The sequence below is a fragment of the Chamaea fasciata genome, unplaced genomic scaffold (genome assembly GCF_029207755.1).
Source record: "Chamaea fasciata isolate MVZ Bird 193981 ecotype frontalis unplaced genomic scaffold, bChaFas1.0.hap1 SCAF_3, whole genome shotgun sequence".
In the NCBI taxonomy this organism is placed as follows: Eukaryota; Metazoa; Chordata; class Aves; order Passeriformes; family Sylviidae; genus Chamaea; species Chamaea fasciata.
This window is the reverse complement of record NW_027094088.1, coordinates 36,310,034-36,335,624: the sequence shown is the minus strand read 5'-3', so window position 1 is coordinate 36,335,624 and position 25,591 is coordinate 36,310,034. Positions and strand designations below refer to the sequence as shown.

General features: G+C 38.0%; 1 protein-coding gene across 1 annotated transcript in view; it reads right to left on the bottom strand.

The window, feature by feature from the left end:
• The window catches only part of TTC27 (tetratricopeptide repeat domain 27), a 114,725-nt gene extending 89,386 nt beyond the window's left edge, over window positions 1-25,339 (bottom strand). The window contains 7 exon segments of the mRNA XM_066178598.1: window positions 3,833-3,997; window positions 6,309-6,411; window positions 9,089-9,229; window positions 16,588-16,717; window positions 22,110-22,287; window positions 25,016-25,288; window positions 25,291-25,339. Of these exon segments, the coding sequence (XP_066034695.1) occupies window positions 3,833-3,997; window positions 6,309-6,411; window positions 9,089-9,229; window positions 16,588-16,717; window positions 22,110-22,287; window positions 25,016-25,288; window positions 25,291-25,339 (1,039 nt within the window).
• Between the last annotated feature and the right edge of the window lie 252 nt (window positions 25,340-25,591).

The following is a 25,591-nucleotide window of genomic DNA, read 5'->3' as shown; positions in this document are numbered from 1 at the left end:
AGCAGTTTAATTCTGCTTGATCTCTCTGCAGTGTTCTCACTGCCAGCAAACATACAAAGTAATGCACATTACAAACACACCAACACAGCCATATAGATCTTGCAAAGCTGCTTTTAATTAAATTCCCCATAACCCAGCATTTTCAAAACTCATAGTCATCAAGTTTCATCACTTCCCTGTGTGTTTCCAAGCAATAAACCAGAAACAATTGTTCAATTTGCTTGCTAGAAGATGGAGACATTTATGCAAATGAAAATCCCATAATATCTTACAGGCCATCATTTTAAATATTTCAAATCTTCATTTGAAGAGTTAGGTCTTTGAAGAAGGATTGCAGACATGATGCTACCAGAATATGGCATGTAAGACACTGTAAAAGTAATACTGGGACTGAGTGAAAAAGCAAACCAGTGAAGGCTGAATGAATTAACCAATATTCAGAATGCACAAGGTGAAATTCCTCTCAGTGTTCTGTCTTCAGTTCCTTATTGGACCCACTGACAATTTTTATTAGTTTTTAAAGGCATAATTGACATTTATACCAAATTGTAAGGAAAAACGCATCTGCTTCTCTTTTGTTAGCAACTTGCTTGCAAAATGCAGAGAAATAAAAGCGTAATTTCAGGACAGTAACTTCAAGTAACAGAATTTTAGCTCCTAACCAGAACCAAAAAGGAGCTAAAAATTACTCTATAAAATTTGGAGGTTTGCCTGTTCATTATTACTGTGATACAATGCTCAGACAGTGTGAAATGTTGGAATGAGAGCTAATCCACTGCTGCTTTTGCAGAACCAATTAAAATCTAATGAAGTTCTTAATTTTGAAAAATTTTCAGTATATAAAATCTTTGAGGTAAAGAGAGACTGCTCATGTGACAAAGGCCTGAAGATGAGGCCCCTGTCCATAAGAATCATCATGCAGAGGCACTGAAATAGCAGTCACACACTTTTCTTCCTGAAAGTGGAAAGAGATGAGTGGGGAAGCCAGAAATTAAACTGATTTCTCCTTTTCTGCCAATTACCCCTTTTAGTGGAAGAACCCTGTATTAAGAGGTTATGAAGAAATGAAAAAGGTTCTAAAAATATCACTTGGAAAATCACACAGCACACTGCAGACAAGAGACATACAGAGAAACACTGGCTAATAATTCATACTGATTTTACACAGTAGCATTCAATTCTCTGTTTTAATATTGCTTGGAAACCACTATGCTGTAATTCACTTCCTGTTATGTCTTACTGCCTAAACAGCTGAAGGAAACTCATTCTGGATACAAATGAAATTGTTTACTACCACTCAGAAACTGTGATTTGTTTATGCTCTCATATGCACACACCTCCCACCCCATTTTTTAAACCTAAGAATTCCTTGCTGTTACAGGGACAAAACACTATTTTTTACTTGAAAAATACGTATCACATGTGTTAAAGCTGAGAAAAATTTTTGTCAGTTTATACCACCATGTACGGCAGTGTTCAAGGCCAGGCTGGGTAATGTCCTTAGAAACCTGGCCGACGGGGGAAGTGTCCCTGTCCTTGATCTTTAAGGTCCCTTTCAACCCTTAACATTCTATGGTAGATCCTCACAAAGTAAAAGGAATCTAAACAGAAAACTTCACTTTCTGTTTCATTTTAAAAGTTCCCAGACATGCATTACTGGGCATGAAAAGAATAAACAGATCTCAGAATTCATTAATCCTCTAGATCTGTTGATCCTAAATTCATTTTGGATTACTACCCTTCATTTCACTAAATTTATATGCAAGAAGGATCATGGTGTCCTCTTTTAGAGGAAATTGTTTTGTAGAGTTATTGATGGTTATGACTCATTTGAGGGGCATAATGATGCTTTTCAATAAAAAATGAACACAATACATATTTGGATTAATGGGATTTAAAAAATGTTCACAGATCAAGTATGATTTATTCACACACTACTGAAATAACTTTGGAAAATATTGGTCCTAAAATCTCTGTTTTAATAACAATATATATTTCTATGCTGCAATACAATACTTAGCTAGTAAGGATTACAACCATTAATGCATATAACCCTCTCCAAATCCTTTCCTAAAAAGGAAATTCCTCCCAAAAGCCTTAAAAATGTCTTTGCAAGAGATTGGATTTTTACATTAAACTGAAGTCTTTTTCGATGATGTAACATTCCTCTCATTTAGCCCAAACATGCATGTCAAATGAACTTGTCTAGAATGCCAGCAATTCCCACATGTTCAGTTCAGTTCATTTGCCTTCAGGTTAGACATAACTATGTTAATAGATTTATGGAGATAAACCACAGAACATTTAGGAGTCTCACAACATTCTTCTAAGATACTGTACCGCCACAATCTTTCTCTGGGACTATCATAACCTCCTGGTAAAGTAATAAAAAATAGAAATAATTCCACTGCATCCTATCTTTTTCTTTCTTCTCCAAAGAAGATTTTTTATAAGTAAGATTTAATGAAATTATTAATCCAAAATCTGATGATCTCCTTTAAAGGGAAAAAAAATCCAACATGAAGACTATCAGTGAATAACCACCTGTCTCTTTGATTTTACTTGTTCTCAGTTAACTGCATTTTTACAGCTACAGTACCGTCATAGGTACTGATGTTTTTAACAAAAAAAATGAGAAAAATTTTGACTACCTTTAAAGAGAAATACTTTATAATACCAACTTGGCAATAAATGCCACACTTGGAACACACCACACGCAGAGATTTTGTTGCATACAGGGAAAAAAAGGGTAGATCAACTGAAATGTATAGATTTCCTTCAGATAGAAACTATTATGTTTTATGTCCATTACAGATCTTTCAAAGAAAGTTTTTAAAACCTTTGATTAAATAAGCATGGAGTTCCAAGTAATTTCTTTGAGTTTGTGTTTCTCTGGCTTTTTATTTGGTTTTTTGTGTGGTTTAGGGCTTTTTTTTCTTGCTGCTGATGGCTTGACGTTTTTAAAATTAAATTACTAAACTGATTCATGGAATAAACAGGGTTAGCTGCAGCTCCAGCCTAGATATGAAGAAGCATAAGCCTTGTGACATACAGTGATATAAGTAAGGAAGCTGCAAGTTCCACTTCCTTAGCGCTTTCTACTAATAAGTCTACAGGAAAAAACTAGATAAAAGATTTTTTGCATTCCTAGTCAGGTACAATCATAAGTTCTCATCCAGAAAAGGTGTGATTTTATGTCATTTAGATTGCCTAGCAGGACCAGCTAGACCATAGATCCATATCTATGCGTGTAAAGTTGTAAGTGCAGCAATCTGATCTTCCTGATGCCAAAGAATAGGTTCTGAAAGGATAATTACAAAGTCTCCATAGTGATTGAATCCTTGTGATTTCTGTTCATCAGAAATTTGACCTTCCTATTTATTTCCTGTGATGACACCAGTCCTGGGAGTGACTTCTAAAAGCTATTTACACGGAGTAGATCTAGGCTAGTGGCACAAAAGGTAAAAGACTGCATCGAATCATCATGCAGACACCTTTATAAGCGTCTCCAAACAAACCAAACCAAGCAAAAAATATTGATCATGACACCAGCAGATGCAACTAGACCTAGAATTTGACATGAAACACTAGAAAGGATTAAAATACCCCAACTCCTCAAAAACCATTCAGGAATGGTTTTTTAACTAGATGTCATATTTCTCTTCCGAGCAAGATTAATTCTTGGAAGACAACTAAGACCTACCTGTTAAACATCAAGCTCTTTCAAAGTACAGTTCTTTATTACTTGGATTAGTCACAAAAAAACCCCAACAAGCAATAGGTTACTTTGGTCCAACCAATCATCCTCACAGACTTTACAAGCAAAACTTACCTGTAAGGTTAATTTGCAGTTTTGTTATGTCTTTAGCCACATTGAAACAGTGTTTAGCTTTTTTATATTCATAGTAAAACAAAAATGTATAGGCAGACTCAAGATGGAACTGAACTGCTAAGTGCCAGCTTTCACCATCTGTGAACAAAGCTTCTGCTTCTGTCACTGCAAATTAAGAAAAAGAAAAGAGATGAGAATGCAGTTCAGGAGAACCATATTTTAAAAATACACTTAATATACCATGAGAGAAAGTCTGTTGTCCTTTACACCTTCACACATTTAAAAATTCACTGACAGTGTATAAAAGACATATGTGATTTAAAGCATTTTTCAAGTTTTATATTTAAGGATTACTACCAGAAAAAATGAAAAGTTCAATCTTTTCTTATATTTAACAGCAAAGCTGAACTAGGAAATATCACTTCTGCAGAAAATAAACAACTCTAATTGTATTGGACCTTCTAAAGAACCTAAGAACAAAACGTTCAGCTACTACCCACCCCTTAAGTAGAAAGCCTCAAATTAAAGTTTCAACAGCAGATTGAGTATTGAATGGTGGCCTGGGATTCATAAGACATTTTCTGTTTGGTTGTTTTTTGTTTGTATGCTGAGTTTTTGTTTGTTTGTGGGTTTGTTTTTTAAATAATTATTGACTTGCTGAATGATAAAAATCATGTTCTTCATCTGAACTGGAGAAAATACCTTTGTGAACAGATCTGAAGTCTTTAGGAAAGAAGACTTGACATTTTTTCATCCAGCATAAAAGCATTTGTATTTCTTATATATTTAAGTTCTATCAAAGTACAGTCAGTTACAAGAGAATATTCCTGCAAATACAGACCATTAAGTTGAAAATGATTCATGCTGATTATTCTTCAATGGAAGTGGGTTTTTTGCTTCATGTCTGCATTTTGTAAAAATATTTAGATAATAAGAAGTCCAAAAAAGCTCACAACATCACAGTACATAAAAAGGACTGGTTACCCAGTTATAGCACTCAGGCTGTATTTCTTAATGGATGCTTAATTTTTCAAACAAGTTTCATTATTGGTGTTAAAAAGTCTTACTATAAAAAAAGAACCTGTTCTCGAGGATTTTTAAAATATTTTCTCTGAATTTTTGGATTTTTTTTGAATTTAGAGATTGGCAGTCACCTCTAGCACAAACAGATTTTACTGTTTAAACCTCCTAGGCTTTTTTGGTTTTTGTTAGGACTTGTTAATCCTCAAAACCTTTCACTTAATATAGAAAGCTGCTAAATCTGAATATAGTTTTTACACAGCTTTTCAAATTCACTAAACCAAAATTTGCATAGATAAACTCTGTCTAGTTACAACTTTTTCAAAGACAAGATTTAAACATTTTTAAAAAAAAACATGAACCACGAACTAGTAATTTAAAAACATTACTCCAAGCCTACAAAATACTGGATATGCAGGTACCAGTGGAAACCACACAAAAACGCAACTTTTGAACAGTGCGACACAATATAATTTCAAAGGAAAAAAAAAGTTTAATCATGGATTACAACTAGATTTTCTGCGGCTAGCAAGTTTCAATGAGCTGAATACAAGATTACTTGTGCTAAAGCCATATGATGAACTCAAGTGACACATTAAGAAGCAGCCTCACCACTACCTAAACACCATTTACTCACAGTGCTTGGGAAGTTTAGGCACTTTGAAACTTCAAGGACCTTTGGGGAAAGCTTCACATCATTACTAGTACTGATGCAGTGGCCCAGAAGCACTGGTGTCCCAAACTTACAACATCCTACTGGCGCCCCATACCATGTTTGGCACATGGCCAAAGGGATGGGAAACTGCACCAAGTCCAACTGGTTTTACATAATGGCTGCTACAGAACAGCACAGAATCCTTGCAGCTGTCTTCTATTCAGGTGATGATATTGACCTAACACTTGAAAAAAATGTAATTTCTCCTAAATTTGAAGGTCTTTCCCTCTAGTAACTAACACAAAGTTTTCTTGAGAACTTGATATAGACAAGCAAGTGGGTTATTCAAGCCCTACTCAAAGACAATTTAAAAGGTTTTAAAGTATTTATTTTATAGAATATGAAATGTTGAAACTTCTTTGAAATACTAGATGGCTTCAATGAGAAAATAAACAAACTGGTAAGAGGCACCAGGCAGCAAAAACCGCCAGAAAGGAACTGACTAAAAATATCCACGTGTACTTTATATCATCTGTCTCTGAGAACCAGATCCAAGAGTCTCAAAACAAGTCACTGTCAAAAAACCTTTGTCTACGATCACGTTTTCATCTTGGAGGCTGAAAAATAGTGTATGCCTTACAAGTCCATGCCAACTTAAGTGAAATTCTGCTCCCTTTCTACTGATTGCAGTCATGTAAGCGTCTGATAAGCATTAAAACAGTTATGACTACAAATTCTCCTCCCCTGTGTTATCTTAAGAGAGATGCTGCAAGCCAATAAAACAAGTAACTAGAAATATACCTTGCTGTATACAGGTCTGGGCAAGAGTAAATAGCTCAGGTGATCTCTCCTCCAACAACTGCTGGTGAATATTTATACATCTTAGAGTCCACCAAGGTAATGTCTGAAAGAAATTATGGATATTTCAAGTTCAAAACAAGTATAGGGCATTAAGAAGAGAAAGGAAAAAAAGTGGTTTTAAAATACAGATTTTGTAGTCTATTCAATTCTAGTTTCTAAAAAATACAAGAATGTCCAAAATAGCTGTTTTAGTAAAAAAACAACCATAACCTAGTGTAAAGATTAAACTGGAGCTCTACAGTGCTCCAACGGTTTGATGGATTTTCCCTCTATTAATTTCTCTAACTGCTCTTTGAACCCTGCAAATCTTTAGTACCACCATGTGGTAAGAAACACTGTGAACAGCAGAAAAAAAGGAATAGTTGCATGCATTTATTTTGGAGCAGCCACTTGCTACTTTGATTTCATAGCTCCTAACTCTTGTAACAGAAAAGGACCAAAACAAAATCAAAACCCCAAATCAAGCTGTTTCCTACTTATCTTCTTTTGTGTCACATTGATTATTTTAACAGAAAGCCATGATCTCACTCTTCAGCAATCTTCCAGCCTGAAGAGCTCTAAACTATTTAGTTACTGTTTGTATGGAAGCCATTCAGTATTTCTGATAATCCACTGTCATCCTTCTATGCATTTTTTCCTGTTCTGTTTGACCTTTTTTTATTTCTTCAGGTGGCAGCATAAAGGATCCTGAGAGAGGCAGAATAGGAGCAGAATAAGAGCAGAATTGCTCTTGAGAAAACATTACAATCACAATTGAAAGTCTGAATGTCTTTATGTTGAACTTCAGAAGGGCAAAGATGTTACTGAACTAAGCAATCACGCTACAGCAGGCAGAGCTGAACCACAGCCCAGGAAACACCTGGTTTCAGAAAGCTGCGTACACAAAGCATAAACTCCCTTAGTCTCTTAACCTCTTCTCTAGTCGCAGGAGAAAATGCATGGAAAAGTTAATTTTAATATTCTAGTCTCAAAATTATATTTAAGATTATAATCTTGAATGCAGAGCACACTTCTACAGAGGCTATTTATTCTGGTGCTGCTAGCACACCAATCATTTTCTATGAAAGCTGTTTGATTGCTTCAGAGGCACCCATCTTCTGAACTTTAATGCAGGTATGCTTCAGACTGACCTTAGGGCTGTGCAGTATTCAAGCACAAACATCTAAACTAATTACATGGAGCTGATTCTAAAGTCCCCAGAAAAGAACCATCAAAAAGAATAATAGCATCTATTTCCAAGAGCAATGAAAGATGACTTTTGATAGCAAGCTGGACAGAGTAAAGCACACAAACAGGCTTCATGAAAGATGTCAGATCCCAACATTTCATCATTTATTTAGAAACCTAAAGGCAATTTAAGTAACAAGTTTCAAATTACTTGAATTTAGCTTTATACAATGAAGTACTAATTTTCCCACACAATCGAGTATCCAGTTTAATGATACAATTTCCTGAGGCTTCATGCTTACCACTTAGAAATGCTAGAATCAGTGAGAATATATTTTTAAAGCTTCAGATAAGCCAGCTGAGCTGTGTACAATATTTTATCAGCACTGTTCTTTGGGAGCCAAGTTGAAAATCTGCAGATGATTTTTCAACATTTACTCTTACATGAAAAATAGCATACAAGGTTTTATTAATGCTTTAGATAATACATTTTGAAGTATGTTACCTTGTTTTAAATTAATGTGCACTGCTATTAAAGCAGCAAAAGTATTAAGAGGCCACCTTTGAATTAAGCTAAAAGGAAAAAGAATGGCAAGCTTTAATTGCTACACAAACCTGTTGATGAAAGTAGGTCCTATCAGTTGTTGCCTTTGAACTACTATTCAAACTTGATGTAGACACGAATAATTGAATCTCAACCCTGTAGAATAAAGCCCCCCATTATGTCATTCTTAGGGGAGGCAGCAGGGGAATTCTCTATACCACGTACATTTTCTGTTTCCCTGACTGACCCAGTTGCTGAAATTCAACAGCACTCATCTGTGAATAAGAGGGAAAACGATGGAGAACTTGGTTTCCAGAAATGCAGTACAGCCAACATCTCCCACACAGTTTAATTCATCACTCACACAAAGACCCAGCTGGGAATGGATGTTGTCAGCCAAGCATAAAGAGAGGCCATGTGGCATTTTGATCTCTAGCCAAATTCTGTTCAACTGGAATTCAATAAAGAGAAGCTGCTGCTGTTAAAAGTCCCCCACTTTCAGAGAACCCTGCTATCAACCAGGCTGCTGCTGAACTACAAGGGAGGTACAGAGCCTCTGAGAGGTGGTTCACCACGTCTGCTTGTTTTTAACACACACACACAACAGAGATTTAGACTTAGAATTCATATAGTAATGGTTAACAGCATCCAAAAGCTTGTTAAAAAGGGTATAGGATATGTAAGCTGCATTATAGGGTATTCCCAGCTAACCCCAGACAAATAATATGACCAGGAACGTGTCTTGAAAAAGTTGGTTGTATTAAATTTTCTGATTTTTCCAGCTAATGAAGACACCTTTCTTCTCTTTTTTGGGGAAGACGGTGAGTTAAGAAGATACTTGTGATTAATTGCAATCACTTTGCCCCAACTGTTTCTTAAGAGGGAAGAACCTCAGAGCTACAGGAAAAGAAATGGAAGTCAGAATGATTCAATGAGGTACGAAGAAAAGAATGGGAGAACCAACCAAGGAGTAACTGGTAGTCACAGTCATTAGTCACATACTTCTTACCTGGAGAGATGAGAGTTTGTGTCTTGAATTCACAAGGATTATCCTGGCTATAAGCAGCAAAATAGGATGAGAAGTCAAGGTATAGACTGATTCACCATCTAGAACCAGCATCTTCAGAAGAGTTGCATGCAGCACCTTTGGCTAAAAGAAGGGGGAAAAAACCCACAAGTTTCAGGAAACTTAAACTTATTAAAAAATAATGTGATATAAAACAGAAAAAAAAAGCTATTAATGTAGTTAAGGAAAAAGTCTTCTCAAAACATAAAAAATCCCCAAAAAACAAGACCAAAAACTCCATCTCTTGGAGTCTCAATCTTTTACCAAATCATGGTAAACTCTGTACTGTTTCTTGCTGTCCGGATACACCACATCAACATGATCTGCAGGACACTGATTTCCTCCCACCTGAAATGCACATGTCATCCAGTCAACTAACCCCAAACACATTACAGTAATATAATCATTCCCACAATCTAAGGAGAAAAGCTTCTGGTAAATCCATGCCATTCAATTTGCAATCACAGAAACACAACAATTTTATAATTAAATTAATCCTACAGCACTGAAATACACTAGATATTCCTGCAGTGCTGTCAGTATGTGTTATCATTTTCTTTCCCCAGAGGGAGCTTCCTGTTGGGGTGGCATCAGAGCAGCAATATCAGAGCCATTATTCCCTTTGTATGATAAATAAAAATCTCTCCCTGCTTTGGATGCATTCCTGTATGACACTCTCTACCGTAACTCCTTTACTTAATGGCCTTGAGGTAGCTCTCCAGGGACTCTCTCAGTGGTGATTGTCATCTGACAGTCACCTATTCTCCCCTCCCTTTTAATGCAAGGAAAGCATTTGAGCAGTCTATCTTCAGGCTCAGCGAGATGTCCATTTATCAGTCTATTCCTGGTTCTCATATAACAGATTTTCTTAATGAACAAAAAAAAAAATAGGGTTTTAGTCTTCAGTCAGTATAAAAGGGGCAGGAAAAGGGAATGGAAGGGAAAAAACACAGAAGGTTAAATGACAGCTTGCACTGAAGTCACTTGCCTGAGAAAGATTCTTTATCAGCCTATGCAACCAAGATATAAGTTACTTGAATCATATTTCAGCTTTTTAAACTAAATGAATCACATAATTCCTGAGTTATTTGAAACTCTTTTCATTACCTGTATCAACAGATTACACTGAAGACAAAAATTCAATGTTAATCTACATGAATCTCCAGCACCACTTTTTAATAATAGAGCAATCTTTAAGCTTATTCTGATTTACTACAGGTTTTTTTTAGTCTGCACTAGCATTGAAAATACTTCTACTTTGTGGACAAAGATTTGGGACAAAGGGGAATTCCTGTATGACATCACTGTAGTCATTTCAATCCCACTGTGGAAAATTATGATCATAACACTCAGACAAACCACTTGAGAATAAAGGAAAGAAACTGCCAACTGGAAATAAACCAGATCTATTGCACCTCTGGCCATTCAGAAAGGAAAAATCTTATCAACATCTGTAATTTTGAGAGTGGAAAGTTGTCAATCGGTACTCATAAGATTAATTTTTCAAATACACACACACACACATAGTGGGACACTCAATAAAATTCTTAGTTTAACGTAAACTTTTTTCCTATCTGCATGTTTTTTATTCTTTCTATAATCAAAGTTGACCACACTTAAAATACTCAACAGGAAAGCAAAAGAGATTTGTTATAAAACCTTTTTCAAAAACAGCCTTGCAATGCTGGAGTTATCTATACTTGTTTAAGCACTGTAGTAACAAATTAATCTCAAATTCACATTTCAAGTCCTTTCACCACAAAACCAAGTCCTGCTAATGTAACATTAACAAAGAATGAGGGAGGAAGAAGGGAAAGTTGATGACATATTACAACCTTGAAAATAAGCCAGGAAGTCCCAGAGCCAAAGAACTGTTATCTTCTATTTTAACAAATCCATGTCCTTTTTCACGAAACAAATCCCATCCAGAAAAGCAGCCATCCTTTACGTTTAGCTGAAAAAGTCTAAACCAACACTCATTTTTCCAGCCTATACTCTAAGACTGCTTTATCCATGCAGAATTCACTGCCCTTAGGTGGTCTTTAAGGTGAGAGAACAGCTACAAGTAAGAGGTAGATGTTTAGGGTGTTATGGCTTCAAGGACTGCAGAGTTAAGAATCAAAGTCCACCAAAATCTCTAGAACATTGGCTAAGAGGAAAAAGAAATTTTGAGCTTGCGTTCTTGTGTTTAAACACCTAAATATACAATGTGTTGAACCTATCTTGTAGCTCAAAAATTTCACATATCTCAAAACAGCCACAACCGATGACTTCCTAATATAGTGATCCTGACCTAGTAAACCTGGGTTAGATTTTTGAATCTTTCTATTTTTCATCAAACTTGACATCACAAAGTATAATTATTTTATATAATTTAGGAGTAATGTTCTTAAAGCACAGAAACATATACTAGAGAACTACTTCAGGAACATATGCAGAGAAATCGCTGGAGTAGTCATCCAACTACTGCTAGACCTGCAAGGAGTTCTGTTCCACCATCACAAATTAACACACAAAATACACACAAATTAAGCTCAATTCACTCAGATCCGTATTTTTTAATCTCTGAAGCACAGTTGTTTCTATATTCAACTTTCAAACAGTAATTTAATGGCTACTTTTAAGTTACTACTACTAAAGTCCTAAATCAACTGCAAGCTGAACAGTACTCCTGGGTATTTCCACTTTCACAGTATTTCAAAAGCGCTTCCCAGCACAACTGATGCCACCGGAACGATAATAAAAATCAGAAGAAGAAAGCTCCTTCTATTCACAATCAATAGCTCTAAAAACAGAGTGTACGAGAATTTTAGTTTAGAGAATTAGCGTTCCTCTTCTTGCTCATATTTTTAAAAATACAAAGACTACTGCACAACAATCTGACATTTAGCAAAGCTAAGGTGATCTACCTTCCAGACTAACAGAGGATATACTGAGGTAACCTGCCAAAGGTTTGGTCCTTGAAAACAGAATTCACCCTTTAGACTTTAAGGCAATGGAAATACTGCTTTTGTCTTCAACTTTCTGCAAAGGAGGTAAGATTACACAGGAGGCTGTCTGCAGTTTTACAAGCGATATCAGTAACAGGTAACCTATGGAGAGCCGAGGTCCAGACTGAAGACAATCGTGGTGAGCTAGTAAAAGCAAGTGTTGCCTGAGAGTGCTACATGTCCAAGAAGTACTTTGGTTATGAAACTTCTTGCTCATAAACCCTATGAGGGTGACTTAGCTCCGCTATCATAGGGTATTCCTCAAGTGACTGCACTAGGGTTCCCCCTTCTGTTCTATATTCATAGAAAGGGAATGGAGGGCAAGACTGTAGGCTACTTTGGCAGACTATCTTTGCTTACAAGACAATGCCTCTGGATTTAGCCTTTATCATCCATCCTTACATTCCCCACAAGAGGGAGAAATCTGCATAATTTTTAAAGCCTATATTCTGCTGCTCAAGCACAGACGTTTTTCTTCCCACCTAGTTCATGCTAATGGGAAGCCAAGCATCTGGGCCTGAAAAAAAGGAATTCACAACAGACTGAATTAACAAGACCAAGGAATCATACTGGATTTGAGACAGGAGTGCTACATAATACATTGGAATTTTTCATAATAGTTATGAACATGGGTATAGATGCCAACAGAAGTGTGGCAATATTTCAGTCTATTCCAGCAAAAGGATCAAATAATGCATAAAAGAAGGAGTAATAAAAACAAAAGGAAAAAAAAATGTTCAAATGTATTCCAAAACTTATCTTTGGGATCAGCCTGGAAGCTACAAAAAGAAGAGCAGGAACTGTTGATAAATGCATTTGGAGGACTCCTGCCAGTTATTTACATGCATTATCAATTAACAGATTAAGATCTTACAGATGGAGCTTCTCACTGTTACCAGATATATTCTACTTGTGAATATGAAATCAGACAACAAATAAAGCAGCAAGCAGCTTGTCTTCACAACATTCTTAATCACCAGTGGTCTTCATTAGTACTACTGCACATTCTTTTCGAGTTCATCCACTGAAAATACTGAGCTCAGTTGTATGAAATAATACATGAAAGCTCTGAAGGCAGAATAAATATGCTCCAACTTCAACAGCCTTGTACCTTTTATTTCCTCACATGCAGAGACAGAGACAATTCTTTTAAGACACAAGAAGCCCATTACTATAAGCCACTTATTTTAAGCACTGAGCTCATTAATCATGTTTTAGGCTAACCCCAACAAGTTCAAAACCACAACTGTTAATCCATTTCATCCAGAATTCAGTACTTTTTAATCTTCCTTTACCACAATCACTCATTAAAAAAATTCAGCGTAGTATCAGTCAGACTATTAACTGGTGTGGTAAGGTCTCACAGTTATTTTAGAAAACTGAAATACATCTAATAAATAAAATGCTACTTTTGTGTGAAGATCACAAGCCAGTTCTGCAGGACATAAAACCAAAACTTAATAGAGTATAGGAATGCAACCATAGTTTAGAGAGAAGGCTAGACTCAATTTGCGGAAAGGGAAATAATACACACACTCGTGAATATTGTTCATTGAAGACATCCAAGAGGCTCCAACTAGCAACTCACCTTAAAGAGGCTAGTTTATTTATTCTTTACCAAAATTAATTACAGTCTCATGCAGCCTTACTGCACTCATAAGGAAAGAAGTTATCTGGGAGCAGAAATGAAGCTACGTCACTGATCCAGAGGTGAAACTTTCCAAGTATAGAAATGGCAGCAGTAATATGCCCTGGAAACAACGACTAACCCAATAAAGTGTTCTGAAAATTAGAGTAACAGTTTTGAAAATATTCCTGAAATAAATGAGATATTGTAAAGCTGAAATTTAGTGACATTACTTAGAGCAGGCTAAAAGAAACATGAATACATAATAAAATGGTTTTAGTTTGAAAATCTGGAAAATGGATGACCTGTTTAAAAAGGGATTATATTAGTCTTGATGACAGAATATGGAAGGTTACAACAGATGGAGCAAGTTAAGAGTTCCATTTTTAACCCATGTTTTCTGAATATCTGCATATGTATGAGAGGAAAGCTGGATTAAAGGAAACACAAAAATGTCACTATTGAGATGTTCATTTTTACAGAGTGCTTATATACTAAGAATCCTTGAAATGAAAAGTACAGAAAGTTACTTCAAAACCTTTCAAATTAAGACTTTTAATAAAGAAGAGCCCAGGATATTACATTTTAGCACAATAGCGTGTAGTGCTCTTGAAAAAATAACATTAACATGTCAGAAGACAATACAGATAGCAGTAACAGAAATAAAGGTAAACTTCTGCCTGAACACACTAATAGCTAAACCTTGAAGCCAAATGGAAGTCTGATGGAGCACTCATTAGAAACAAAGTATGTTCAAGTCTGTTTTCCTTTATAATCTCTTGCCAGTTTAGTTTCTGCAATATCACCCCTGCATAAGCAAACATATTTCAAAGCATCACATTCCCAGCCACTAAAGAAATACGTCAGAAACTAAACAGGAGATCAAATATTTCCTTACTCAGCAGGGAATCAGTATCTCATTCTTCCAGACATTAAATGAAATTGCCTGGAAAAAAGAAGGATTCAGGGTGACCTAACAGTGGCCTTCCAGTACCTGAAGGGGACCCACAAGAAAGAGGCAGTGAGACCATTTACAAGGGTACGTAGTCACAGGTCATGGGGGAGTGGCTTAAAACTGGCAGGGAGTAGGTTTAGGTGAAGAAATTCTTTGCTGTGAGGGTGGTGAGGCACTGGAACAGGGTACCCAGAGAAGCTGTGATGCCCCTTCCCTGGAAGTGTTCAAGGCCAGGTTGGATGGGAACTCGGAGCTACCTGGTCTAGTGGAAGGTGTCCCTGCCCATGGCTGGGGGCTTGGAATTGGGTGATCTTTAAAGTCCTGTCCAAGCCAAAACATTTTATGATTCTGTGAAATGGTTAATAGAAATTCTGAACACTGTATTTTCCAGGTCTCTGAACTCTGTCAGTGACAGCAATCCTATAAGCATCATCTTGGGCTGCAGACTGCATTAGACTGCAACCTGTGCATACACACTAACATAGAATATAGTTTTCCAGTAAACAGTAACCAAAATTTGCAAGAATATTTCAATATTATAATATTAAATATTATAAAAAATTATAAAGAGAATCAATGAAATAAGGTTTTATAATTTTTACTATATATAAAGGCAAAATGAACTATTTTTGCCTTCAGAGGCAGCACACTTCAAAATTTTTGCTAACTCATTTCACACCCTAAAAGGTTTAGTACACTTGGTTTCCACTGTTACTTATTTAGTCATCAGAAGATGAGATCTGAATTCCAAGTATCAAAAATGATGCGAAAAATAAGCCTATCTACACATCCTGTGCCAGCCCTAAAAGATAACCCAAATTTATAAACATCTATTTAAAAAAACAGGAGCAATACTGTATCTGAATTAGTTATTTAGAAGTACAACCTTGCAAATGTTGTAAGATTTTATGAATTATGGAAAACATGTCACAATAAGGCAGCAGAGCCAACAGTTTCACCTGAAACTTTTCACATACTCCAACTTCCCCTCATTTCACAGTTTGCAGCACTCACACTGCTCATGGTCCATATCTTATTCTTAGTGAAATTCCAAATTCAAAGTCGTGTATAGATTTAGCATTAGCAGAGACTACTGATACATTCTTCACTGACACACTGCAGTAGTCAGTGTTTTACCACAGCTCTATCCCCCAGAAAAATCAAGAAGCTGTGCTGAACCCACGTGAGGAGAGTCTGGGCTGTGGTACTGCCATGAGGAACAATAGACACATCCCACTAAAACAAGTTAGGGTGTTGATTAGGAATCTATATAAAACAATGACTAAATAAATAAAACTGACAGTCCTCAATTTCATCTCCTACATTCCCTTCTGCTTCCAAAAGCTCTATTTAAATTAGCATTTTTGTACTAATATTACCTCAACTCACTTGGCATTCAGAAGCCTAACAGGATACTGAGCATCCAAATCTACTGTTAGCATGTGCCAAACGCTCTGTTATTTGCAAGATATGCAACTTCTACCTTTCCCTAAGGAGGGGAAATTTCTAAGCTATTTATAAACATCTTTCTTCGATCCAGCTAAGAATGTATCCCAAAAGAAACACATAAAAAGTTTATTGATTGCAAATGCCCTTTGAGGAAATGCTTGCCTGTATTAAAGGTATCTTCTCCATCCAAACCCAGCAATTCCAGCAGGAAATACCTTAAGCAGAGAAACAGTCACTACTTTTAGGACACTGCTGATATAACTGAGGATGCTGCAATAGCAGCCAGTAGGTTTGATAATTACAGCAATTCATTCTAGCACCCTGCCTTGCAGATGGTGCCTCCTCTCACACACCTATGTGTTATGGTTACTTGTGAAAAGCAGTGACAACAAAAGGCCAGCTTATTAAAACCCAAACCTACCTCACAGAATTTCTGTAACAGTTCAGGTGGCAAAAAATCCTGAAGCTTTAACTGCACAGGAGGCCCAGTCCAATTGCTTTGAACAAAGAGCTGCAAACTCCCCACACCCAGCAGAAACATCAGCCTCTGCCTGCAAAATAGATAAGAACAGCAATTAACAACATATTACATTTTCATTTAAGGCTACAAGAGCTGATTTAATCTTATGCTAGCTCAAAATCCTCAGTTTAAAAAAAAAATCACTCGTGAGGAGGGTACAATCAATGGAATATTCAAGAACACACAGAGGAAACTGTAACTCCTTGAAACTTGTTTGTTTATAAAGGTTGTAACTAATGTCAAGCATTTTGGAGGCAGAGTTTATATATTTCACAATTTAAGGCTGTACATAACTATGAGAGATCAGAAGATTTGCAAAGGATCCAGATAATCCAGTACTTGCCTATTGCATGGTTGTTATAGTTTCTTATGATACTTCTAACTCTCAGCATTTTCACAGAAAAAATACTGCATTAGCACATGTTCCAAAAGAGGAAGTTTATTTTTGTTTTGACATAACTTTATTTTCACTCCCTGTGATAAAAAAATTAAATTACATCAAAAATTCAGAATACTACTTCCAAGTTGGTTCAGATACTTTGGCAGTAAATAGTATCTAATTCATCATGGCTTTTATTTTAAATAATGGTAATTGATGGTAAAATGAAATTAAGAGACTTTGTTTCAATTCTGAAACTACGTATGGCAAAATTTTCTTTATCTACGAGACTAAGCTCATCTTACATTACTATGATTTCTTTAGCAAATAATCTATGTGGTCTGCAGAAGGCAGGGCACAATCTCTCAGAATTTAATGGTAAATTTAACAGGTGTAGACTTTTAAAGGTTTATATACAAAATTCTGGTTTCTTTTATGATACCTTAATGACTAAGAACCTTACTGATAAAGGCCCTAACACACAGAGAACAGGCCTCCTAAACTACAAAAAGTTAGCATTTTAATTGCGCAGGTTTGATATAAACACTGGTATGTTAAGGAGCGCAACTGAAACAGAAAAACCCAGTCCTTTCTTTTTGTAAAAACAGAAACTTAGAGATGTAAGAGCCCTCCAATCCAAACAAAAAAATAAAGTGTTATACAACCCCTTAAAAACCAAAGTAAAATAGAAAAGCCGAACACAAACAAGCAGCTGGTGGGCAAGAATGCAACAAAAGATGTAGAACAATAAGAAAGCAGGGGTGGGGAACATTTAATTGAAAATGAAAAAAAAAAACCCAAACAAAAAAAAAAAAAAAAACAAAACCATCTTCCAGGAAAGTGAGAGAACAAGGACTGGCATAAAGAGTTCTTGTCAAACAAGACAAGGTAACACTTACTGGCTGTCATTATTCAGCCAGTAACTACCTGCTAGGAAATATGAACACATATCCAAGATCACCATTAAACTTCCAAATAACTCAAGAACATAAAGCACTAACAATTATTGTATACTAAATTATTACCACTGCACACAAAATATCTACACTGGTATAAACTTCCTAATGTTTCTCCCATGGTAAATTATGCCCCAAAGCTTCTGAAAGGTTAACACATAGAACAATCAACCATCCCTGCACTGTGATTTGATACTCTAGTGTTTTGAAGATCATTTTCATTATTTTATAATTTACACTGTTTCTGCTAGTAAAAAATTTATTTATTTATTTTAACATTACTGATATCTATCTGAAAAGCAAACTTGCTTCAAGAGACACAGTTTTATCCGTGCAGAACATCTCCAGAACAACTGATAACCAAATCCATTACTTTGGCTGGGATACTGTTTTTCCACTGTTTAATTTTTCATCACCAAATTATTTTTCTTTTACCCATTTTCAGATTCGTGAACAACTCTCAGTCTCCCTATCACACTCACCCTGTATCAGAAAACCAATTTCAATTCAAACCAATTTTGTCATCCCTGCAAATGCTGACCTCCCTTGCCTATCCCCTATTTTTTCTCCCCAAGAAAATGCATTCTGTCTCCCTGACTGCCCTTCACACTGACAATGCAGACCTGTAGGTGCTCACCTCCCAAAGGCTGCCTGAAAAGCAATGGAGAGCCTGCTGCAAATGCCCCTTTGCTATGGTGATCTACATAAATTATTTTGCATTTATCCTTAGATATATATCTAAGGATATCCACTCATCTTGTTTTTCCTTTCTCTGTATGAATGAGGTTTTACTGCCTTTTTTTTAACGCTGTTTACACCAAGTCCAATTGTTCTTCATGATGCAGAATCACATGCTTAATATTCATATTGCTGTATCAAATGTTCCTCAAAAATAAAGAACAACAGTGCATTTGTATTTTAAAAAATGGGTGTGCATATAATGCTAGCATTCCCAAACAAAATAGAAGAAAAAATATTCAATACCCAGGTTCTGCTTAAGAAGTTACAGGTTTCTGTTCTTTTTAGTAATGCCAGGAATTACAGAAGAGTAGCCAAAACTTTTCAGTGTCTAACTTTGCTATTTTTTCAATTCAGGAACGTCAAAGCAAGCTGCAGAAACAGCAAGAATTTCTTCATTTTCAGTTCTCACTATATACAGCACACCAGTTAACCAACCATCAGATGTTCTGTGAGAAATACCAGAAATTCCATTCAGTGCTCAGTCTGGGAACTCATAACAAGCTTTATTGTATGGATTTCTTCTGCCAAGTTTAGTATTCATTTATATGTTGAATAAGGTAGAAGTAGTAAATACATGCTCAACAAAAAACAGTGTTAATTTCCTTATTCCTTTAGATTTTGGAACCTGCACATTATTTCCTTCCAGTCTTTTCAATCAAACTGTACCTCAGGCAAGGAATGCACCACCTTCCCGCAGAGCTCAGAAAAAAACCCCAAAACAAGTATTCCCCCTCTGCATGGTTAACACATATCCTATTGCTTCATCCTCCAAATTTTACTGATTAAAATACAGCCATGAAGCTACATTTTCTGTAGAAAAGAGCTTTTAAGCATTGCATAAGTAGTAACAGCAGGAAAAAAATAAAACAAAAAAAAATCCTATTCAACACATTTATTATAAGGAATGCTTCATTTTTAGGACGTAAAGGCTTAAAGTTCCATAGTGAAAATGTGTCTGGGGCAGGGAAAAGAAGGCAATCAGTTAAAAGGATAGAAAAGTTGTACCAGTTTTTAAAATGCGGCTAAATCATTGTCCTTGTAGAACTATGGATTTGAAAGTGGGAAAAGTTACAGAGAACTTGTCCAAAAAAATTACTGCCTAGATCCAAATTTTGAGCTGTTTTGCCCTCAAGCTACTCAGTTTTAGCTTCAGAAAAAGAACTCCTTAAGAGTTCTTTAAACACCATTACAAAACCATGCTTTGCACTGCTTATATTGTGCAAAAAGAATAAGATCCACATTATCCAACTTTCTGTTTCCGATTGAACTCAACTCCTACTGTGTTTTTAAATTTCCAGAATTGTAATTTTCCGTTCAAGAAAAAAAAATTAATTTATCCCATGTACAAAAAGTTACAAGAAAACCAGTGTCTTACTGAATTTTCTGGGCTAGAGCTTAAAAGGTTTGCTGCACTTCCTTTGAATCACTCAGTGGAAAAAGAAAATTACATTTTAGGCATTAAAAAAAATAGAAACATATCCACCCCACTACCCCCCCCCCCCCCCCCCCCCCAAGTTTCATAATAAGCAATGCAAAGTCTGGATGCAAAGGTTACAGAGGTTCCTTCCGTATGGCCTTCACAGGACATAGGGTCTGCAGGTAGGAAAAATAACTATGTGACACATTTTAACCCAGAAAGTCATGGGAGACCAAGACAGTACAGGTCAAAGGGCTGTGCAGTGCCTACCTAAAACAGGAAATTATCTGTCTTTCAGACAGGCAACTTCAGTAGAAGTTCTCCTGCACAAGAGAATGTCACAACTTACTTCCTTCAGCCCCCAAAACTTCTTAAATTATTACTAATGGAGCTTGAAAAATTCACTTGGATGCTACAAACAAAACTGTTTCTGGCAGACACTGATGAGTTTTGAAGACTCTCTGCTTTCATTTTGAATTAACTTCAGGCTATAATTTTGGGCAGAATACCTCTGTCTGCTTCTGAAACACTAAATATTGCAGATCTGCCTCCATACCTTCTGGCAAGGGGGCTTCTAATGCAGCCCAGAGCTGCAGAGCAAACAAGAAAAGCCTCAAAGACCACAGAGCTGGAGCATAAGCAGCCAAGGAACGAATTCCTTTGCTGTCTGCAGTAGGAGTGCACTATAATAGGATACATATAAAATTCCACTGATACAGATTATGGTTACCTTCAAGAAGCTGAATGGCTTAAAAAGGCAGCAACACATATTTGAAGCAGTAATTAAGATCAGGACTGAGTCTGATCTGACTGAGTTTCGAATCCTGACTGATTTTTCTTTCCTTGTCACGTTATTCAAACTACTGCAAGGTGGCAGAATCCAGAAATACTGAAAAATATCTCCAGCTAATATTTAACAGTAACAGCACAATAAAGTAAGGAAAAAAAAAAAACCCCACCAAACAAGAAACACGTAGCAGAAAACATGCATGGGAAACTCCACCTCAGAAAGCAGGAGTGCATTGTATTGTGCATCACAGCAGAAGATGAGTTTTTGACACACTACGATGACAAGCAAATCTCAGCTCACTTTTTCAAACATGCATTTTAGCAAAAACTCTTAGGTTTGTGTGTCATACCAAAACACACATATTTGGACTCTGCCAACACTAAGTGGTAACAACTACCTTCCTCTTATTTTTTAACCTTTATCTTCTCTTATCTTTTGCTCTTCTTTTGGTCAAACTTTTTTACCTTTTAAATATATATATATACAACACACGCATAGTTTTCTGCTTCTACTATCCCTAGCATGTCAGATTTCAGTCTGTTCATCATTTACACAGCAAACTGTAAACAATAAATTGAGACTCCTTAACAGCAACAATTAGCACCCACAGCACATTAAGAGAGATTCCATCAGAGAAAGTCTTTGGAAGAAAGTAATTAATTGAGGAACAGCATCCATGAGTAACACCTTTCATTAAGAAGAGTAGAACAACCTCAATATAAGTCAGACTTAGAAATACAGGCATGGGCTGGACAGTAACATTACAAAGTATTTCAAGCAGCCACATAAATGTGAAACAACATTTGAGAGAGAAAACTTAATTGTTTGATGATATATGGCAACAGGAATGTATATCTGTGACTTCTTTATAGCAGAACCTTCTGAGGTAACCACTCAAATACAATAAAGCTAATGTTTTCAACAAACCCCCATATCACAACATCATTGTTTCTTTCACTGGACAGTAACAAAGACATGCCCAAGGGAGAGGGGGAAATAACACAAGAAATTTGTTTTCTGCTTTCCTGTCAGTACAAGGATTTTGAAGGCCCTATCCAAATGATAATTTTTTTAAATGCCTTTTGGAAAAATCAAACATAGCCTCTATTAAACTTCCATGTAATAAACAAAAATGTCCACCTTTCCACATTATCCACCTCTGCAGAACAATCCAGGTATGCAAGAATCTGTTTCTCCAAGTAAGTGTCAATGTCCTCCTCTGTCACAGAAGATGCACTGAAAATGTTCTGAATGGCTGAGTTTGAAAATATTGCCTCATATTTCCCATCAAACATCAACTGCAACAATGATCCACTTTCTGGAAAAGAAAAAAAATCAACACAAAAATGAATGTCAACTTTCAAACAATTTTGTCTTTCAAGACCTATTTTACACCTATTCCAATGAAAGTATCCATCACTCCCGTTCTGAAGAATGTATCTTCATTTACACTGCAGGGAAAGTGCAGTTGCACTGAAACTCAAGAGCAGGTGTCACTTCATTCAAAATAATTTGTATTGAAGTTACAGTGAAACACAAATGACCAGACGACTGTAAAACAAAAATCTGCACTGAAATTTCAGGAAAAATAAATGGATGGCCTTTTAAAATACTGCAATTACAACAGCAGGATGTTCTGCCTTCAAAACATTTTAAATGAACAGTAAACTCCTATAGATAAGACAATAATTTCAAACACTAGAGAACCTATTTAGGGGAAATGCAACAAATAAGAATGATTCAATATTTGCAGAATTCAATGAATAAAGTCTTACGCAAAACTGCAGAAACCGCTCAGTTCTTCATTTACACGCTTAGAATACCCCCAAACAATGCGCAGTAAGATTTTATCCTTACAAAAGAATTATTACCTATGGTAGCTATACTATCTCAGTGAAAAGCCTGAAATGGAGCAGATTCTTAGGACTAATTACTAAGGTGGATTTAGGCCCATGACTGTTTTAAAAGCCTGATTTTAAGACAAAGGGAAGTCAAGAAATGCTGCATATTTCTAAGAAGCTTCAGACCCATCAGGTTCTTGACCCAGGCAACAACTTTATCCACAGAAGCTATCTTCAGATATGCTACAGGTATGCTACAATACAGCACCTGTTGGAACAATCTGCTATTCTTGAACAAAACCATGATCTGCCTACCCTGTAGCTGTGGCTACAACTCATGCAGATGCAGTAACAGGTTTTTGACTACATGATGCAGGTGTTGGTGATGGTTCAGCTGAGGAAATACAGAGGTCTTCACAGGGTAAGTGCCTTACTATCAATCTGTGATTCCAGCTGGGGATTGCAGCTCCCTGCGCTCAGTGTTACTGCAGCTGCACTAACAGCAGCCAAGGTAACCAATTTAACACTGGCACAGCTGTGGATACACAAAAGCAACAGCTGTGCAAAGAAGTGATCTGAATACCAGCCCCAAGCTCATCCAGCTAAACAAGTACCTTAAATTTTAGAAATAGAGGAATGCAGAGGGCAGAAGCACCTTCAATAACAGTAGTGGATGACTCTGTAGGAATGGGTGACAGAGACTCATTCATTCTACTGTCTCTGCACCACTTTGCTGTTGACCAAAGTTGACTTCTGTTCTCCACAATGATCTACTGAATGATATAAGAGACAATGCGTGCCATGTATTATTTAAAAACCCCTTTAAGCTGGACCTGGAAGGACATATAAAAAAGAATAGCAATGGTTCTGCAACGCTGCTGACATCACTCCCTCACAGAGAATGAAAATAACAAAAGACTTTTCTCCAATCTTTGCTTTGGAGAGATTTTCACCAAAAATGACGACTTTTTTAGACTGGATTATACTTGCCCAGACAGGCACTGCTGTAGTTTGCAGAATAACTACAGGCTGCAAGGACACATGACGATGAATGAGGAATACTGAGGTTCTTCTCTTTCCAGTAACATAACTGTAAGCATGTAAAATCTGCTTTTGATTCTGTGTGTAGCTTTTTATAAGGCACTATACAAATTCAAGGTCACAGCCTTCAAATTTATTTTCAGGATCATCAATCAGGGAAGGGCCCATGTAAGTGATGACTAAGAATCAACACAAACCCCACCACTTTCTGTCTGTACTGCAAGATGCCTTTCTTCAAGAAGTTTTCCACACATCTTATAGCAGCACACTACTTAAAGTGCCTCAAACCAAACCAAAGCTAAAAAAACAATCAGAAAAAGAAAACTCCACACCACAAACAGCATGCACAACTCTCATTGAAAAGACAGGAAGGAGTCAGTCACAACAGCTACCATTCCTGGACAGTACAATGATTAAGGTCAAACGAAACGTCACGTAAGGAAATACGAGCTGATTAGCTCTGTACGGTTCTTTTCCAAAACTCCCTAAGTACTTAGGTAAGGATACGTGAGATTTTCAACATGCTACAACACGGCACACATGGCTTGAGCACAACTCTATGTTAGTCTGCCAGAAACATGGAAGTACTTTTACACGACGAAGGTTACATTTTAAGAAGTGCTGCGTTCCCCGGCAGGAAAGCCGCGTCTAACCAAGCCCCCTCTAACCAGGCGATCCCTCAAGCAACTGTGACCGAATAACTAATAAAGACAGAACAGGCAGCTCGTGCCAGACTCTTCCTTCCCACGTTTTGCTCCAAGAGCGCGTTGCGCCTCACTGCCAGGTTCCAACAGGCAGGCGGGCAGCCTTTCCCTCGGGAGGCAGCCGGAGGGAGCCCCGTGCTTACGAGCCCCCGAGTGCCGGCACCGCCACGGCCCCGCCGCTGGCACCGAGAGCGGCCAAGGAACCCCGCGGAGCCCCGGCCGCCTCACCCTGCCGGCAGTGCCGCTCCCGCTCCTCCAGCCTGACAAGCCCATGGCCTCCCCCACCCTACAGCCCGGGCAGGAGCCCCCAGGAGCTCGGCGAGGATCTGACAGGGCGCCGGAGGTGAAAATGCCCGCGGGGGGAGGGAGCCGCCAGCCGCGGGCCCGGCTCGGTCCGGCGGCTCCGGACACGCACAACCAGCGGGCACCTTCCCCGCGCCGGGCCGGGACCTCCCCTCACCTGCGGCCGCGACTTCGCCCTGCTTCCACTCCCGGGACTCCGCGGGGCTGAGGAAGCCCCTCAGCAGGGCGCGCTCCAGGGCCAGCATGGTCCCGCCGCCCGGGCCCGGGCCCGGGCCCGCCCCGCGCCCCGGCACCGGCACCGGCACCGCCGCCTCGCCCGCGATCCCCGCGCCCAGAGAGACGCGCACGCTGCCCGCGCCAGCCCTCAGCCCATGTGCGGGCAGCGGCCGCAGGGAGCCGCCATGACAGCGGCGCGGGGCACGCCGGGAGAGGCGCTGGCCCCGCCCCGCCGGCGGCGTGAGGGGAGCGCGGGCGCCGCCATGGCCGCGGGAGAGGTTTCGTCCCTCGGACAACAGCTTGTGAGGGAGCGGGGGAGGCCCAGGCACGCGTACGTGTCCCTATCGAGTCTGCCTGGGCGATTCCCTGTGGAGAATCACGGAAGGGATCAGGTTAGAAGGCAACGCCGTGGGTCAGCTGGTCCAGCCTCCATCGTCCAACCTCCCTGCTCAGGCAGGGTCACCCCAGAGCACATGGCACAGGATTGCATTCAGACCGTTCTTGGATATCTCCAGTG